The 19,228-nt window shown below is 40.2% G+C and overlaps 2 protein-coding genes across 2 annotated transcripts in view; one reads left to right on the forward strand and one right to left on the reverse strand.

The window, feature by feature from the left end:
• Positions 1–11,861, reverse strand: part of vwa8 (von Willebrand factor A domain containing 8) — a 92,179-nt gene extending 80,318 nt beyond the window's left edge. Inside the window, 10 exon segments of the mRNA XM_073473349.1 lie at positions 113–241; positions 347–451; positions 540–648; positions 732–781; positions 2,481–2,645; positions 3,157–3,324; positions 9,306–9,416; positions 9,891–10,021; positions 10,142–10,214; positions 11,648–11,861. Coding sequence (XP_073329450.1) covers positions 113–241; positions 347–451; positions 540–648; positions 732–781; positions 2,481–2,645; positions 3,157–3,324; positions 9,306–9,416; positions 9,891–10,021; positions 10,142–10,214; positions 11,648–11,791 — 1,185 coding nt within the window. The 5' untranslated portion in view covers positions 11,792–11,861.
• A 1,961-nt stretch (positions 11,862–13,822) lies between these two features.
• Positions 13,823–19,228, forward strand: part of dgkh (diacylglycerol kinase, eta) — a 65,768-nt gene continuing 60,362 nt past the window's right edge. The window contains exons 1-2 of the mRNA XM_073474356.1: positions 13,823–13,897; positions 15,132–15,296. Of these exons, the coding sequence (XP_073330457.1) occupies positions 13,850–13,897; positions 15,132–15,296 (213 nt within the window). The 5' untranslated portion in view covers positions 13,823–13,849. The remainder of the gene's footprint in view (positions 13,898–15,131; positions 15,297–19,228) is intronic.

A 19,228-nucleotide genomic window follows, 5' to 3' on the forward strand; every position in this document is an offset into this window, starting at 1 on the left:
GATCAAAATAAAGCACCCCTTGCCCCACACAAGCCTTGTAGTTCAGTTCAATGGTCTGCTAAGCAGACTGTCTTTTTTTTTTATATATTGCATGCAGTTTGTTCATTCACACCTGAAAGGTGATGTCTTTGTCTGCGACACGCAATGTGACATCTGCGTGGCCCTCAAGATCCCTTGTCCTGGACACATTCAAAATGGCGCCAGGTGCTGGCTGACGTTGACCATCCAAAAGCTCAAATCTCTACAAAAGAGTGGCATAGAATATGTGTGGGTCAAAATTAAATGCTTTGAATAACGTATCTTATCTTATGTTCAGACCATAACAAGCATGCACATTTCTTCTTACACTGAGTACACCCTCCACAGCGCTGCGCCCTTCTTTGCCCAGGATGCTGTTGTAGGGGTAAAGTCTCTGCACAAGCTGCTGGGAGGACAGCATGGGGAAAGCATTCTGCAACAACACAGAAAATGCCTTTAATTTTTCTTTCTCCCACTCTGAGGGGGCCACTAAGGAAGATGTAAGGTGCCTGGATTCTCACCAGCACATGGAGGGCGGAAAGCAAGTTGTCCACAGGGAAGTCAGGAAGGCCAAGGTTGGATGATTCCTGGGAGCACAGCGTAGTGGCTAGTGACAGCAGCTGGGACACTCTGACACAAGAGTTGTCATAAGTAAAAAAAAAACATTTAGAAAGGTCTGAGATACACAATGTATTTTATCACGTTTAATTTACCTTTCTGCAGCAATGTTTGGTCCTGCTGTGTACAGCATCTCCAACTGGTCCTGAAAAGAAATCAAGATGAGAATAGTTGCAGGCCAATACACTTAGATCTATGGAGTACTTTTGCTACTTCGGGAAAACATTTAGGAGCACATTTAAAGGCACAAATTGAAAATCTCAAAGATTTATTGTTGCAAACTTTGCTGAGAGGGTAGAAACACAGAGTGGCAGCCTATTAAAGATCACAAGATGTAGCAGTCGGCAAATCAGACAAGCAGTGTAAAATGTGAAATGCTAATTAAATGTATTTGACACATGGAAATAACAGGCATCGCCTGCTAATTTTTTTACACTTATTTTCTCACAAACTACAAAATAAGAAAGCCAGTTCACCCAAATTACAAACGTAAAACACAAAATCTAGCAGTAAAGCTGTTACTCTAGAAGTTTTTTTTGTTGTATTTGTAGAAAATTTTACCGACAGCAATCAATAAATAAAATCCTCTGACAATTAAAAGAAAAAAATTATAGTGCCTGAAACTGTCGCAGGCATCTAACAAGCCCATCCAATCATTTCATGGGGAATGAATGAATGGATTGGACCACTTACTTTCCTGTCTACCTACGTACCTGACTACGAATGCACACTCTGCCCGTGCACTCGTTGTGCATGACCAGAATCTTCCATAAGGAAAAGAAAACACAGGCAACAAAGAGTACTAACAATAGTCATGTTCACTGTGTTTGCTGTTTACATTGATCATGATAATGTTCAGTGTTTTCTTACTGTACATGTGAGTGAGACATGGGCTAGTTGGATACGGTTAGCAACGACAAGGATGCACTGTGCTCACAGAACACAGCCCCTGAACTTGCTCTTCAGCAATTTAGTAGCACAAAGCACACAGTCCTTGAGTCAAAGAACAAGTCAACGGCAGTAACAGACTCATTCAGCAAGGTATCTTTTTGAACCGAGGTACATTTGTGACCGCTATTTGCTTCTGTTTACATGATTTTGGCATTTAACAGAGTTGTTTTCAAGTATTTATTAGACTAAAAAAGCTGAGAGAGCTTGTTGAACGTAGCTAACTAGCAGCTAAAATATCTCCAACTAGTCAGTGAGAGCTTTGGGGCAGTTGGTGCCTAAGTAGTCAGGCAGTGCACGTTCATATGTTTTGTAGGAGTGGCTCTGAAGGGAGGGGGTGAGATTTTTCAGTTGGATACTTTCAAAATGTATCTTGCTCTTGCTGATTTGTACAATCTTAACAACTCCGGCTGTAATAAGTATTTCCAGTATTATGTCCCATTTCCTCTGTGTGATCCACAGATCATGATGTGACCATTTTTATAGGGGCTATTATTTGATAGAAGGTAGTCCTAATTAGAAGAATGCATTCATTAGCAAAGTACCTGAAGCAGCTGTTGATCACTTTCAAGGTTTCAGAGGTGAGACGAATCAGCAGTCAATGGCAATTGCCCATACAGTCATAAATGTGCACAAGACACACACACACACACACACACCCACACACACACCCACAACCACACACACACACACACACACACAAACACACACAGGCTTACGCCTGGCAGAGATAATAAAGTTTGTTTACTGTGTGTTTCAGGCTAATAAAAATAGAATCAGTGGGGAGAACAAGTGAGATGATCTCCCTTTTTACCAAGTCATTTTCTCCCCTTATTGAGGCATTTTGATGAAGGGAAATGTTTGATGATAGCTAATCGGTTAATTCCTGGACTGACCTTGAATGGTAGGTAATAGATGTCTCTGGCCTGGAAGCGGGAGCGAAGAGGAGGATCCAGTGGGTTGCCCTTGTACTTGGGGACAGGAAGACCAAGAGCGATCACCCGAAAGTCCTCACTTACACGGACAATCTTCCAGCTGTCCATTTCCTCTTTGGTGTGTTCCTGCAGTGCATCAAGGTATAAACACTCCAGTCCTTTTCTATTGTTTATAACACAACATTTCACACTAACTGCATTTTTGAATGCAAGATGCTACAGGAACACGGCCACTGAATGTCACACTGTATTTATGGCTACAGCATTTTATGCTTTCTGCTGCCTCAAGATAGCAATCCGCCATCAGTGCGCCTGACCAACAGGCCCAGGGGCGCACAGGTGGGTGTTGTGCACAACTTTGTGCGGAGCGTAAGATAGAGCCCTAGGAGTAGTGTGAAAAGTCAGTGCTTAAGTGTGAAGATTCAGATAGATACTGTATAGCTCCATAAACAACAGCCATGATCATGGAAAATAATTATGTAGTTAAATGTGAACCATGTTACATTGGAACCCCAAGAAGAGTGTCTGATTCTCACCCTATATATATATATCCCCCTGTATACATATCCATATCACTTCAAAGACCTTTGAACCATCATAGGGGTTTGACTTATGTAATCGAGAGTGTTGTTCTGACCTGCAGCAGCTTGTCGTAACGCTCTGCTGACATAAGGAAGCGTCCATCCTCCAGCTGCATCTCTCTGTTCTCCAGCAGGTTGTTGAGGACAGGCAGAACATTTCTCTCTGCCTTCTCCAGCCCCTCCAGGACCAGGACTCGACCTTGTGTTGCTGCCCTTACAGCACACTATGGACAAACACATAAGAAGTTGAGACTAATCAGTAAATTCAATCAATACTCCAGAAATAATTAGAGCTGTGGGGGAAGATGTTGGTATCAGGAAACGGCTCATTTTAAGGCTAAACCGTACCCTTGCAATCAGTTCAACGTTCAGGTCAAATCTGCTGCTGCACAGTCCAGCACCACTTCTGACCCTGTGTAAATGTTAACAGTGCTAAAAGCATTTGAGCAATCTGACTGTGTATCACTTCTTACTGCCCATGCTCTAATGACAACATGAGCCTACCATAAAGCCTTTCCTGAGGATGTCCTCAGCTTATTGTGTTCAGAACATCCTCCAAACCAAGCTTCAAAACAGTCTCAGCTGTTTTAGGAAGGCCTATTTTCTACCACCAAATGTGGGATGAACAACGTAGTTCTTCTTGGTTTAGTTTATACTGTGTGTGTGTGTGTGCGCGCGCGCGCACACACGTGTGTGTGTGTGTGTGTGTAGACGCGCATTTCTGCATCAAAAAGCACATCTGACGTCAAGAGGCAGGAAACTTTAGCTGTCTGGGTGGACCACAGAGCAAGTGGCCATATAATTAGGTTAACATGTAAATGCGTGGCAGGTTGTGTGGGAAGCAGAGCCATAAAACTATAGTGAGGACCAGATGCTCTATATTTAACTCTTGATCCATTTTCGGCACAAACGCTGTAATCAGATAATTGTTAGAAATGTAAGTGACGCAGGATGGTGAGAGACGGGGAAGCACAGATAGGCCTCTTGTTCTGCCTGACACAAACTGTGCAGAATTAAGAACAACATCCCTACAGATACTGAGAAGATTTTAGTAAACAGTCAGCAATACAGTATGATATTAAGAGCTGAATGAATACAATATTGAAAGGATGACGAGTATGAATATGAAGAGTCATAGGCCTGCTATGATATATAAAAGCTTTTACCATTACCCATATATTTTACTGCACTGACTCTGTATTGTTTAAATGTCATTCCATAACAAATGTCCTGTGAGCACTACTAACAACTTTTGTGGGACTGGGATATGTTTTTTTTTTTTTTAACTGTTTGCAGGTAAGACCCAACTTTACCAGGTGATCAGGAGGACCAAAAGTGAAGCAGTACATACAATTCCTTTTTATTGTATGCTTAAAGGCAAGTTCTGAGACATATAATAGCGAATGAACCACAGCTGAGATTTAAAACGATATGAAGCATGATTTATTCTAATAGATTTAGGATTCAATTATATTTTCTAAACTTAGTGGTCAAGCATATTCGAATATTTTTGGCACACTTGACTAAAATGCTTTCAACCAAATTAAACCTTAAGGCGGGCCAGGGTTGGCCTGTCGGCCCCACTTTGGGCAGCCCTGGTTTTAAGTCTGCTGAAGTCATGCAACTGATGTTTGAGAATTGATCTGTTTCATTTGCATGACCCAAATACCTGGTTACTGGTTTCTTTACAACAAACTATTTCAGTTTGTACCTTTACAAGTTTTGTATTAATCCAGCATTAACTGTGCCATTGACACTCTCTGTTGTCTAGGCCCACACCACTCCAGTTTTTGAAGGTGAAATAGTAACTATTATTTCAAAACTTTGTTTTAAATGACATTTTTTGTTAATTGCTTTGCCTGGTTTCGCTGCTAATGGTTGTGCATGGCTGAGGGTATTTGCCCTTGAATAGGATTTGTTTGGGTGTTTATTTGCTACATTAGACCAACATACTGTATTGCCAAGAAAATGCAGCCAATTAATTTATTTTTAGAAAGAATTTGCTGCAAAGGCTAATTATTGGTTAGCTATGCACTAGTTTCAGTTCAAATTCAGCTCTAGTGGAGGTGGTAATCTTTTTATTACTGTAATAGAGTCTTATTTGCTGTGTGGGTTTGAAGTAAGCTGCCTTACATAAGAGCCTGCTAACTGGAGAGAGGTGACTGGAGATGTCAAAAATACAACAAGCATGCAATTGCATCCATGTGACTGAGTCTTTCATACAAACTTGGGGGGACGGCAGGAATTGATGCTTGGACTGAATGAGGAAAGGGAAAAAAAGAACTAAAGAGCTAAAGAGACCAAGAGTGAAGTGGAGGGAGGGGAGGAAAAGAGTAAGCACAAGGACTGACACGTTAGGTCTGAATATAGGGCTCCAAATCAGCACAGGGCTCTGAGGAATACTTGGATGTTCTAGATGTTCTAACACACAAACACACACCTCCTACGACACCAAACTATTCTCAAAGAGAAAAGCTTGCTAATTTGCACCCACACAACTTCAGTTCCTCACACAAAATAAGTATCAGATGCTGTAATGTGTACACAGGCGCATTATTGCAGACAAAATCAACAAGTTTTATACACCAACTCATAAACCTATACATCTCACACAAACAAACACCCTGGCCACATTTAAGTACAAGGCCCAAAGCAAAAGCAATATTTATATACTATTAGTACCATCAATAATGCTGTATCTATTAAGGTCAAGTCAATTTCATTTAAATAGCCCAATATTGCATATACGCATCAAGTTGCTTTTCAATCTACAGTATATGGCAAATGACACCCTTTGTCCTTAGACCATTAAAATATTCATGAGCTGCTTCCATGGAAACAATGGACACCTGTTTTCATTTTGATGAGAAGGTGGGAGACCAATGAGCCTAAGAGAGCTAAAGGGCTGGGTTAGCTCATCTTGTGACAGGAAACAGAAAATGTATCAACCAGCCTTGGTAGATACATGACTGTGTCATCATTGGATAAGGACGAGTGGACACAGGAAACAATGAATCACTCAGTGACAGCTTCTGAGACTTTGGACAAGGATATAACCGTGACTATTTATAAGTGTTAATCTCCAGGTTGCACTCTACTTTTTTAGTGTTTAGAACCAAGAATATGTGGCTGTCAACATTCTGTATGTCCACTCTTGGGCCCTGTTTTCCCAAACGTGCTAAAGCAGAAGGTGATGCAACGTCATAGCACTACCTCACTTGGCTGTAATAGCAGTGGTGCAGCAGTAACATGTCTGAACAGCAGCTGTGAAGGGGGCTTGAATCGTGGTTTTAAAAAAAAGCAATTGTTCTGGACTAGCCAATCAAATCAGACCACCAGCGCTGTCAGATAAATAAGTATCAATGCCCCGGATGTACACAGACAAAATCAATATTGTACTGGATGTGTGTTATTATAGCCATGAAACTATTGGACTGTATTCAGTTTGATGATTATCTATACAGACTGTAAAATATATGCTGCTGAAATTTCAATTCAATTCAATTCAATTCAAAAAACTTTATTCGCCCCCAGGCTGCAATTAAAGGCACGTGGAGTAGTTGTACACAGACACAAAAAAATCAGCACGTTTAGTACACAGTCAATAGTAAAGGACACAAGTCAGCACGCTTTCAAGGTACTTTTCACAAAAGTGTGATTGCATGGAAATCTGACTTCTTAATATAACTAAAACTATCAAATTAAAAAAATCTGCTACAGCCAAACAAAACTGCCAGGTCTGCAGGATGTCAGTCCTAATGCTTAATCTGCAATGGCACATAAATATGCCCCCATACTTTTTATTAAATTAGAAAAGCACTCAGAGAAATTACGGCTGAGCTGCAGTGTAGGGTTTAAGCAAGTGTATGCAGTACAGATACGTCTTTTTCAGTGAGTGGAGTATACTTACTTCTCAAGCACCAGTGAGAAAGCTATACATACTATATAGAGGCCCTTTATTGAGCCCACATTGAAAATCTCTAATATTGTCACCTGGAAATAATCAGGAAGTTTGAGGATTCAGAAAGTAAGTGAAAGTGTCACAAGTCAGATTGTTATTCTAAGCAAAGAGGGGCTTTATCAGACTAGACTAAAGGTTTCTAAGGAGGCGGTGCATGGAACTCTAAAATGCTTTACACAAAGTGGATCAGTTGTATCCGAAGCACGATCAGGCAAACCCAAAGTGACCACACTATCATAAGAACAATACATCAAGCTTAGTTCCCTGAAAGATAGAATAGCAACTTCATCACAGATAAAGAATTTGCTAAATAAACAGCGCAACACCCTAATCAGTAAAAGTCTCGTTAAAAGAATCTTGTAGTGTTGTAGTGGTCTCAGAGTAACAGTTTCTAAACCACTTCTCAGGAGGGTAAACAAGACCAAACACTTTATGTGGACGAGGAAAGACTAGAATTTCATTATGGATGACTGGATAAAAAGTCCTTTTAACTGATAAATACAAGTTAGAGATTTATGGCAGAATATTCCGGTCTGGAGCTGTTTTGCAAAATAAAAGTATCTTGACCAGTGACCTCATTGTATATACAGTATATGATAGATTCACATTCATAGAATAGCACCTTCTTCAGTTACCACTGAAGAAAGTGGAGTTATATTCTACAGTAACTGAACATCTTCAAATTTCAATCTAATCAGAAGAAACTCAAACTAATTAGCCATGAGTTTTCTTGTTTCAGAAGATCAGGTTTTTGAGTTAAGTCTAATGATAAATGTGAATGAATAACTTCAAGCAGTTTCCATGGAGTTGATATTTAAACTGTTATGCAACTTTTTTCTTTATTTATTTATTTATTTATTTATTTTTACACAGAGCAAGCCATGTGCTAATTAGCTGTGGTTAATGACATGACTGAGTGAATGTTAATTATCACAGCTTATCATCATTTGTCACTGCTGGCTCTTTAAAGCCCAACGTCAAGTTTTAATGACCAGTTGTGTGTGGATTTTGTTTTCTTTTTCCATAATTGTTTTTCTGTACCCATAAGAAATTAATGGAGATGAATGGAGAACAGAAAGTTCTCCTTAGAGAAACCAGCCTGGATAATGAGGAACTGCTGGTCTCCATGGTTACTTGACTTACAAAGTCAACCAAGTGTGGGGGTGTATGTTTGCATAAAGCCTGATCGATCAAAAACTGGCATGGAAAGGAACAGAATGGAACGATAAGTGAGGGCACCACTGTTGTGATGAGAGTTTATTTGGTACTGTATTGTATTGTGCGTTTCAGAGAAATAGAGAAGATAATACAAATTAAATTATTATTCCACAATGTCATTTCACAATACAATATCAGTTGTGGAAAAAGTAAATTGTATATGTATTAGTATACAATTAGTATAAGTCAAATCAATTCTTCACAGTGTTATACAGAGATTTAAGCGGAATCTAAATAATGACCTGTGCAAACCCACTGTCAGGTCTTAAATTCTTCCCCCTTCTGCCGAGTGCTGCTCGCATTCATTTGGCTCCACCAGCACTCCACAGATTTTGTAGCATACTCCAAACCTTCTGTGATTAGAAATAATGAGTTGAGCTGAGTATTTTTATAAATCTTTGCTTTAGAAGGCATGTCTGCAAATGCACATGTAGGAAACATACACTGAACAGGTAAATTAAATAAAACTGGTTACTGCCTGTTAAAAGGCAGTCTTTTCTTGCCACTGTTGTCAAGTACTTGTTCATGGGGGAAACGTTGGGTCTCTGTGAATTAAATGATTAGAGTATGGTCTAGACTTGCTATAATTGAAAAATGTCATGAGATAACGTTTCGTCTGAATTGGCACTGTATGAATAAAATGACCTTGACTTGACTTTTCACTTCATCTGTTAGTCCTTTAAATGTTGTGGCTGATTGGTGTAAATGAATAGAATTAACAATGACATCTAGCCTAACCCAGCATCCACTGAAAGGGAGGCAGGAGACATTGAGAGGTCATAAGTCTATCACAAGGGTAACACATAAAACAGACATCCACATTCCCTCTTAAATAACATGTAATGCACATAACAATAACATTCAAATGTTACTGTCAAAAATTGAATGCCTAGTATGGAAAATGACTTGTTTAATCTAGAAAAGTAATTGTAAAAAAGTAAAAGTAACACCGACTTGGGTTCATTTCAAACCCTGCCTGTTTGACATGGTATAAATCTAAAGAAAAACTATAAGCAGTGGATTTACCTGGTCTATGTAGAAGGCTGTCCCTGAGCGGATCTCTCTCCTCTGTTTCAGATCAGTCTCTGTAGTGTCCCTGGACAGAGCAACATACTCTACTTCCCGTTTGGTCAGCTCCTGGTCAATGACGAGAGAAAAAACGTTTGCTTCATACAACACTTCAGAGACCCACAGAATTTTAGGCATTTGCTGTATAATAAAAATATTATACATTGCCATAAACTAAAACAATAACATATTTTAAGGGTCCAGTTATTAGAAAACTTCTAGTCCAAAATACAGGTGAGACATTGTCCAAACATTCAATGTAAACCAATGTAAACAATGTAGACCAATTTCAGACTTAAGAACTAATTGGGGATAGCTTGTCCAATTAGGGACAAAAGCTGGGTCTCAAATTGGGGAAAGGCTGAATTGTGGGCCAGAGGTTAAGGTTAGGATCCGGGTAAATCTCCAGGAAGTCTAAGTCTAAGCAACACCACCAAAAGTGATATCAGTCAATATGTGTGTGTGTGAGTGTAAGTGTGTGTGTGTGTGTGTGTGTGTGTGTGTGTGTGTGTGTGTGTGTGTGTGTGATATGTGTGTACTCACAAGATACTGCATAGCTAGGGATCGTCTCAAGGGTCCTGGGGGACCAATAAGAAACACATCCTGACCCAACAGGTCTTTCTGCATAATCCATCGTAGGTGCTGTGCCACTGTCTGAGGTAAGGAGTCTGAAACTAGCAAATGCAAATTAAAAAAAGTTTTAGTGACTTTCGTTTTATATATGTTGCCACTCCTCTTCTCATTCCTTGCAGATGTATCTCTAAACATTTACAAACAGAGAAAAAGTTACATACTGTGCTTGACAGGAACAAGTTCTGGATTCCGGGGCATTTTGAGTTTGTAAGATATCTCCCCAATCTTCACTGTGTCACCTGCAAAAATCAGCGTAATCCATATATGTGGCAATTCTAGTAACAATGAGGAGGGAACTACTACAACAGTTTCTACTGATATTTAACTTGTATTGGTAATAGCCATGCCTGATACCTTTGACACAGTCACAATACAAAAATGCAGGTGGCTAATATTTTGCTATATATATCTTCATTTTAAGACTTGAAACTTTTGAGTGAAGCATCTTTTTTCTTTTTTTTTTTTTTAAGTGTGACTTTGAAAAATGCTTATGTCTGAATAAACTTACTGCTGTTATGAATAAGTTTGAGTGGTCTTTTAATCCAGTTGGTATAACAAATATTTAGTCCGCTGCACAATTAGCCCTTTCCTCAGAAAAAAGACGCAGTAGGAAAAGCACAGGTGTAAATAATAAAATTAATGATGGCTGAATTCCATTTAGCTGCTTCAGTTTCAGGCTCCTGGTATCAAGCACGTTGACTCACTCACGCGATATCAAGGCTTACACTTGAATTGAGTGGAGACATCTTTAATATATTCAGACAATCGTGAATGTCAAAATGTCTGCTGTGAGAAAGATCTACACAGAAAAACGCTTTAGTTTGTTTGTCGACACTTACTACTGTCTTCTGGCTAGAAGTAGCCTACCGTGCTTGTTCTTTTAGCACAACCCAATAAAATATGATTTTGGTATATCAAGGTGTGTAATAATAATGTTTTTTATGAATAAATATTATTGGCCCTGATAATAAGAATTTCAATTTCGCTGATGCATCCTAGAAAATTATAATATGTAACTTCTGGCTGCCATCTTTGTTTGTCCAATCAAGAATTGCAACATGGGAAACATTAAAAAAACATTCCTCTCTGTTGTCAGCTCACGACATACTTTTGTGGCAATTTGATAAAAGAGTCTGCAAATGTCAAAGAAACAGCAGTAAGTTTTGACGAGTTTGGTTTACATCCATCTTGAGAAGATGAAAAACATGCTCAGCCCTGTGCTTCAAATATAACATAGCTAAGTTAGCTAAATATAAACTTTTCAAAGGTAAAAACGATGACATAAGTTAAAGTAACTATACGTTAGAGGCTAAAATTGGCGCTAAGCGGTAAAATGACTTGACATGGCTAATTACCTGGCTATAACCTTTAACCCATTTGCTAACGTTTGTCTGTGTTCCTGGTCATGCTAATGTTAAATGCTAACGTTACTGTCACACCTGCCTCACAGCTCTAAACCTAACATTGTGTCACTTAGCTACCACTGTTCCATTGCTCCCTAATATAGAATAGCTAATGATTGGTAAAGGTTAATTTCTATCTAGCCATTGCCAGACAAAATGTAAATGACTAGTTTGCTGTTTCAGATTAAAGAAGACAAAAACAACGTTTAAACATTGTGCACTCTCTTGCGCTTGTTGTGGTACAGCTTGATTTGAAATAGGCAGGTCACCTGAGGATGTGTTGATAAGTTTGACCTCATGGGTTCTCCACATCCAGCCGTCTCTTCCCAGGACAGCACCCAGAATATTCCGCATTCTTCTTGAGGCGACGAGCGCGGCTGAGCCGCTACATAATATCTGGGAGTACATATCTAAACTATGCTGTTGACATCCAACATATGGTAAAAGATACAGTACATTAGTTTCTTTGCAAGTTATGTCCCGGCCGGCTTTATTCCCATTTCATAACATCTGTCAGCTCATGTTGTGGGAGTCGGAAGATAATAAAAGAGGGACAAGTGGGTCCGGGGCTAAAGTCTTCCGTAGTTGTTTCATTATTTTAGAAGGCTTCCGAGCGTTCCGACGTTTTATAACATGATTATAAGCAATCGTACGGCGGCTATAACAGTTCCTGCGTTCCTGGCTAATAAAAAAAGTAAAACAAGTGCCTTCACACTCTAGCAGGCTACTTTTAGAAGTGATATTGCTACACTCTTAATTTATATTATTTTGATAATAATGACAGCTTGTGTCAATGTATTTTTGTGTTTGGATTGTTGTGTCTGCATGTGTGACATGAAGCCAATACGCCCATGTGAAGCCTATGTTTGAGTAACAGAACAATCCAAGACTAAAATCAGCCCTATATTTTCAGATGTTTAATACAAAACCTTTCAACCTTTTTTACGTCAAAGACCCCTAAACTGACACAAATTAGACCACAGACCCCATTCTGATAAAAATATTGCTTTTAGAGTTTGAGTACAAAACACTTACGAAACATATTACCACATTTGTACAATCTGTCATTATGTGACATATTAATGGAATTATAGTGAAAACAAATTATGACAATTTTTGCTGAGGATAAAATAGGGCTAATAAAAAGAACAAAAGGAATACAGGGTACTTTAATCTGGCACATGTAATCTGGTAATCCGCTGAATTCCATCATGATTACTTAAGCATTATTTTTTTCATCATCATGTTTTGTGGCCCTTCAAATAAAGTGGTGCCCTGGTCTGCCTTTAACACTGATAAATACCATAGGATCAGTCAATGGTGGCACATTTGTGAAACAACATGTGTTAACCATTTGTCGCTTTTTCATCAATCATCTTTGTGACCCCTCAAATAAAAGTCAGCTATTCCGTCTATCATCATGTATCATGTATTTGGAAAAATTGCAACTGCAAAATTACATAACAATTTTGGACTTGGGCTGGCTTTGGTTGCTCAGTTTGTTGGCCTGTCCGTATAAATGCAGACATATCTATGAAGAAGACATCAACATAATTAATAACTCAGACAACATGATGATGAAAATACCTTAGGGCTAGTCGTTGCATTAGTGAAGGTATCGTTCCTGCATTAGGTTAGGTGAGATACTATAGGTAGATGTATATTACTGATACTTCATGACATACTAAATAAATGAATTCATGCTTTTTCATGCATGAATTTATGGTAATTGATGGTCCCTTACTATAAAGTGTTACCGAATACAGTTTTCTAAATACACATACCCATAAAAAGATTTGAGTCAAGTAGTCAATTTATGTAAGAAGGCTACAACAAATGCTGCTTTACAAAAAGCAGTCTCACAGCCTAGACTTAGCCCCCATAAACAATTTTTAAAAATGGATCATTTCATTAGTTGACCTTTGAGTTCAAAGACAGTATGAAGAGACAGAGAAAATGAGATTGTATTTTAATCAAATAACATGAGGACTGGGTGAAATTGAGAAAATTGGGGAAATCCATGTTCTCATAAATTAGATTACCAAAGGCGAGACCTAAATCTATGACGTCATTTAAATTTACACACAGAAACCTAGTCACGTGCACGCGTACCCCCCGTCCCCCCCCAACACACACACACACTCTCTCTCACACACACAAACTCCGTTGCGCGCGCGTGTGATCGCCGTCGGGCCGTGGTGCTCTGCAGCGCGCGTTTAAGCGGGTTTGACATTTATCACGTGGAGCGCTGATAGGCTCGGCCCTCCACACAGCTCCACGGAGGAAGAGAGCAGGCAGGAGGAGAGTGGGGCTGTTGGAGTAGTGGAGGGAGGACGAGGCGAATTAAATCCCATCTAATCATTGCGCATATGAGTGGTGTAAGGGCGGAGAGGCAGGCTGTGAATTCCTCCACCTTCCCCTGATTCGGTTCTTTTCTCCCCGGAGCGGACACAGAGGTCTGGGACTATGGAGGATGTCTACCATTACACCCGCAGCCCTGCCTGGGAGGAACTGGTTAGTAAAATTCAACACTGGAGACTTTTTTTTAATCAGTCCGTTTCTCAGTTTCCCCTAAAGAAAAGAAAACAATTAGACCTCTCACTATAATGCACTCATGAGGTCTAATTAGGAGTTTGCACTGACCTCGTCTTGGACTTTAGAGGTGTTTCATCCTCTTTGACAGTGTTCGTACAGCGTGCTTTCCTGTCTACTGCCGTGATTTGTGTAACGGACTACAGTTAGAAAAGCCGTTTGAATTGTATTGTAGGATGTCTTGATTTCTTTGTGTTTTCATGGTACAAAAACAAGTCAAAGGCACTGGCAGTGTTCAGGCAGCCAGCAGAAGTAGCCTACTCTGAAAGCAGTAGCCTGTCTCTGCTCCTTGGATTCCTCGGGCTGCCCTCCGTGCTTGCATTTCTTTCTTATATGAGGAAGAGTAGCCTCCGGGAACTTCTCCACATCGAGAGGAGGTTTTTTATGTTTCAGATACTGTAGATTACCCTTCTGGCCCATTGTATGGATATTAATTTTAACTGTCATGTCATATAGACACATCAAGACTTGTATAAGCGTGTGAAAATGGGATTTTTATAGATTTGGTGAAACAAATCCAACGATGTGACCATCTCAGGCTCACTACAGGCGACTGTCTCTCCCAGTTAGGTGCTCGTATATCCTTTATCATCATAACAGTATCACTAATATTACAGGCGATACCATGGCCACTCTGCTGAGCACCGCTGTTTATTAACTGATGGTGGTGTGTATTGTAGCTGTGGTGGTTCCGCCTACTTCCAACACAGTTCTTGAGCATCAAAGTTGACTTGAGACAAAAAAAAGCCATGTAAGACTGGCACTGCTCGGATGCAGTGTTGGTGTCAAGCAGCCGCTAGGGTCTGCCATGCCACGGACATGTCCACCGGCTCTCGGAGTGGATGAGGCGGTCTCTAGCCTCAGTCTGGACTGGCCGTACTAGCTGGAGCCATAACCGTCAGCCAAGCAGGGACTGTGGGTTTTTATATCCTGTGGAGCCCATCCCCACTGTGCCGCGAAATGCTACATCCCCTGTGCGTTTACCAGCCCACACACACTCCAGAAAACTCAGCCGTCTTTATCCTAGAGGCAGTGAGAGATGACGGCGAGGAGAGACGCTTCCCAGCCGCTCAACAGCTCTCGCCTCCAGGAGAGGAAGGGAGCGGCGGACCAGGCGAAAGCTAACCCCGATTGGTTTTATCCCTCCCCTCGACAGGAGCCGGAGAAAGGGCCGGCGTCCGCGGCGGGGATCCATGCCCATGTGGTGGGGGCTGTCGCCGGCTCCGTGGCTGCGGACGAGTCCTCTGACAGCGAAGCAGAGCAGGAAGGCCCACAGAAACTGATCCGGAAAGTGTCCACCTCAGGACAGATCAGGAGCAAGGTAAGATGTGTAGCTTTGGCTTTCTCTCACTCACTCTGTATGGATGTTTGTATTCGGTGCAATGTACTAATCTGACCTGCCTGTTAGAGTGGCTGCCTGAGTGTTGTGCTCTGTAGGTCCTGATGATGTCCAGGTACCGGTGTAGCACAATGCCCTCAGTATTTTTTTTTTTTTACATCTTGCCATGTAGGACAACACTGTTGCAGATTGATACAAAGCCCACCACTTCATCTTATTTTTAGATGTCGCTTGGAGTTACGTGAATCAACACACCTTCTCTGCACAAGTGGAAATAGCAAAAACCAATTACCATTTCACAGAAACTGCCTCAGTAAAGGTACAGCTCATTTGGTTCATTTTATTTTATTAGGTGTAACGATGAACCTACTATTATTGTATCTGCTTTTCATCCATTCTCTGCTGCAGTTTTGTTTTGACCATCACTGTATCACAACAAACTAAAAGAAAAATTGGATTTTTACAAAATGCATAGATATACTGTATATTTCCCCCTCTGGTCATATAAATTGCTGTAACTGTGACATGGCAGGGTGCAAAGTATATATATATATATATAAACAAAGGAGATTTAAATCAGCCTAAATAATAAATAGAGTTTCACCAATAAAACAGTCCGCAGCCGCCCTGCATTTGACATGCAGGACTAAGTAAGAGGATGCGGTGTTAATTCTTACGGCTGACACCTAAGCTTTCTTGGCCCACTTATCTTTTTACACTGTAAATGAGTGCCGTCCTCCCACACCAATGGATCCACTTAATTATTGACTGCTCCACTCCGCCCCATCTACATTATTCAGCATGGGGGTATATTTAGAGGCTTGGGGCACAAGATTGTCTGGCCTCATCTTTCTTATGCAAATTCTACCACTAGTGAGTGTAGTGCTACCTAGAGGATATGATTCTTGGCTGCAACTAACTATATATTCATTTGAATGAATCTGTTATTGACTTTTTTTTTTCAAGTCTAATTTTTTTTTTCTAATACATTTTTGTCTACAAATGATTAAAAAACAAATGTCAAATGTCCATCAGAAGTTACTGGAATGTTTTCATTGCTTGGTTAATCTGACCACCACAACAACAAAAAAAAAAAAAATGCAACGATTTAACAGAAAATCAAGCAAATCCTCAGGTTTGAGAAGCTTAAACCAGCAAATGTTTGGTACTTAACAAGTGATTAATAATGGATTACCAAAGTTGTAATAGATCCATTTTCTGTCACCTGACAGTTAATGTATTATTATTTAGTACTCAATAAGAGCCAGTGTAACAGGTGATATAATATACAGTGTAAACACAGACTCAGCTCATGGCTGTCCCTCATCAGCTGATGTTTGTTTGGCGGGAGTTTTTTAAAGTGAATGAAAGTCAGGTTGACGTGAGTCCTGATGTCCACTGCCTGCAGTAATGTACATACAGTATACTAAAGGGATGCTAATTGCATTGTCTGGCAGAGAGCCCAGACAGGCCTAATCTGTTCTGCCAAACTATATACAGCAGGCTGCACGTCACATTAGTATGAGTTCATACTGCTATCACAGAGGTATGAAACACTTCTACTTCTGTAATTGTATCATTGTGCTTAGCATGTTGACATTGTGCTAACAAAGGTCTCAGAGTTGTTGTCGTGTGGGTCAGTGGGTTTTTTCTGTGACTGTGTGTGTGTGTGCTGAGAGTTACTAATGGATCATGCAGGCACTGACTCACTGAGTGTTGTTCCACTGGATTGTTTGCTCAGCTCTGGACTGTGTGTGCATGTGCGTGTGTGAACATGCATGTGTATGCTTGCCCATCACATTGTCTATGTCCATCTCTCTCAGTCTACTATCTCTCCGGTTCTTTGGTTGCCATAGACAACCACATCTTTCCTCCCTCATTGGCTGACTCCATGGCAATGCTGTCTGTAAAACAGCTGGTTTGGTTGAAGGGACATATGTGCCACAGTAGGTCTCATCACCTGTCTTCTTAGACATGCCCCTTCTGTGTTTCCATTTAGTTTCAATTTAGACAAAAATGTCAGTAATCAAAGCAGACGAGAAGTGTGAGGAAAAGCCATCCAGTTTGCAAAAAATGTCCAACTGAACAACTATTTTAAGACAGCATGAAAGCGTTTAAAAACCTTTTTCCATCAAAGAAATTAAATAAAAACTGCCAATGGGGGCTGGTTGTTTACTTGCAAACTCCTGTATGGAGAAATGTCATGAAACTGAACAGAAAGAGGCATGCTTTTTTATGAATATCATGAATATTTAACAACATTTGGTAAAATTCTCAAAATATTTTTTGCACAAAAAATAAAATTGAAGAAAAATAAGATTTTGACGCTGTATCATTCATTAACACAGATTTTAATCGCAGTCAAAGTATCAACTCCTGACAGAACTGTAACTGTGGTGTCTTGGTCTCCTTCTCTTTCTCTGCAATCAAAATCATTAATTGGCATTTGTTGCAAGCTTTCAGTTTACATGCATGATGTCAACTATTGTTGATAGCCACTTATGACGTCATCATGGCAAATCAAGATTGTGGTAACTGTGAATAGTTGTTGTTATCAATGAATGGTTGTCTGAAGCAGAGATAAGGTATTGGGTGTCAGTTATCCCTGCCTGATGTTCTGAGATGTTCTGTCCACACAAGGAGGGAATCTGATATTCCATCATATTGACATCAAACACTGTCATATCTCTCTTCCTCTCTCATGTTAACACAGTAACCTATTACTGCAGCTGCATTTTAGCCACCAAAAAGATTATTTGGATCGTAATTCACTTATACGCCACATTCGTTAATACGAACAGTTGTACAAGTGTATTTGTTATGATTCCATTACTTATGATCAAAACTTAGCGAGCTGACACGTTTTGCTGTTTTGCTGTTTTGCTAACATTAAGCAAGCAAGACATAGCAACCAGCTAATATGACTTACAAGTCCAACAGCAAGAAAGCCAGCTCAGTTTCTGCAATGATCGACTAGCTCTGGTTCTGTTGCCAATTCTGCCACTGCTGCCCGCTAGCATTCCCCATTCTGGGCCTGAAAACCTCTGTCTCCCAGAAGCCCAAAGCTCCTGTGCCCATGGTGTAAACACAGCAATCCCCCGGCGCTCCGAGCTCCAAGCTCCAAGTCTTGTCCGGGTAGAGTCAGCCAGCTGCGTTACTAACTGAGCTCACTAGCTAACGGCTGCTACAGTTAGGTGCAGTTAGTGGTTACTTTAGCAACAAGTTATTTGTCCATAAGTAAAATCCATAAATCATAGAGAGTTGAGGCAGAGCAGCAGGAAATATTTACTCCAAAAATTTGATCAAGTTTCTCCGACATAGTTAGTGGTTAGTGTCATTAAGCGTCACGCACTTCATGCAGAGGATCATGCAAGACCCAAGCTACACAGGCGTTTGGGGCGCAGAGTAGGGATGACAGACGTACCATTCTCCTTAATTCATTCAGTGTACCATCAAAATGATTTTGAAGCTTTTATTTGAAGGTAAAATAGTTACAAAATGTTTCTTTAAACCACAGTAGTTCATTACGATGAACATGTTCTTGTAGAATCAGACTACATATTGCTCAAATATGTGAAGTTGAATAACATTCTTTTCATAGCCTCTTTTATCCTGTTATTTACACTCTCAGCCCCCTCTCTGTCTTTTCAGGGTGTGTTGTTGCAGCTGAGGAGAGCTTAAACTTGTGACTAATACTGTAGCTGTGTGACTGAAAGCAGAGCTAATGGTAAGGTGGAGCCTGGTACTGCTGCTGTACAGGGGACTGGGAAAGCTCTGCAAGCCTGACATGAAATAATCCAGATCAGACAGATGAGTTAATGGGGTTGGACTGTTATATTCATTTTCGTTCCATGACCATGTCTCTCATATATTGTAGGAGGTGATCCTCTGACTTTCATTCAAGGGAAAGGAAG

The sequence above is a fragment of the Pagrus major genome, chromosome 9, assembly GCF_040436345.1.
Source record: "Pagrus major chromosome 9, Pma_NU_1.0".
In the NCBI taxonomy this organism is placed as follows: domain Eukaryota; kingdom Metazoa; phylum Chordata; class Actinopteri; order Spariformes; family Sparidae; genus Pagrus; species Pagrus major.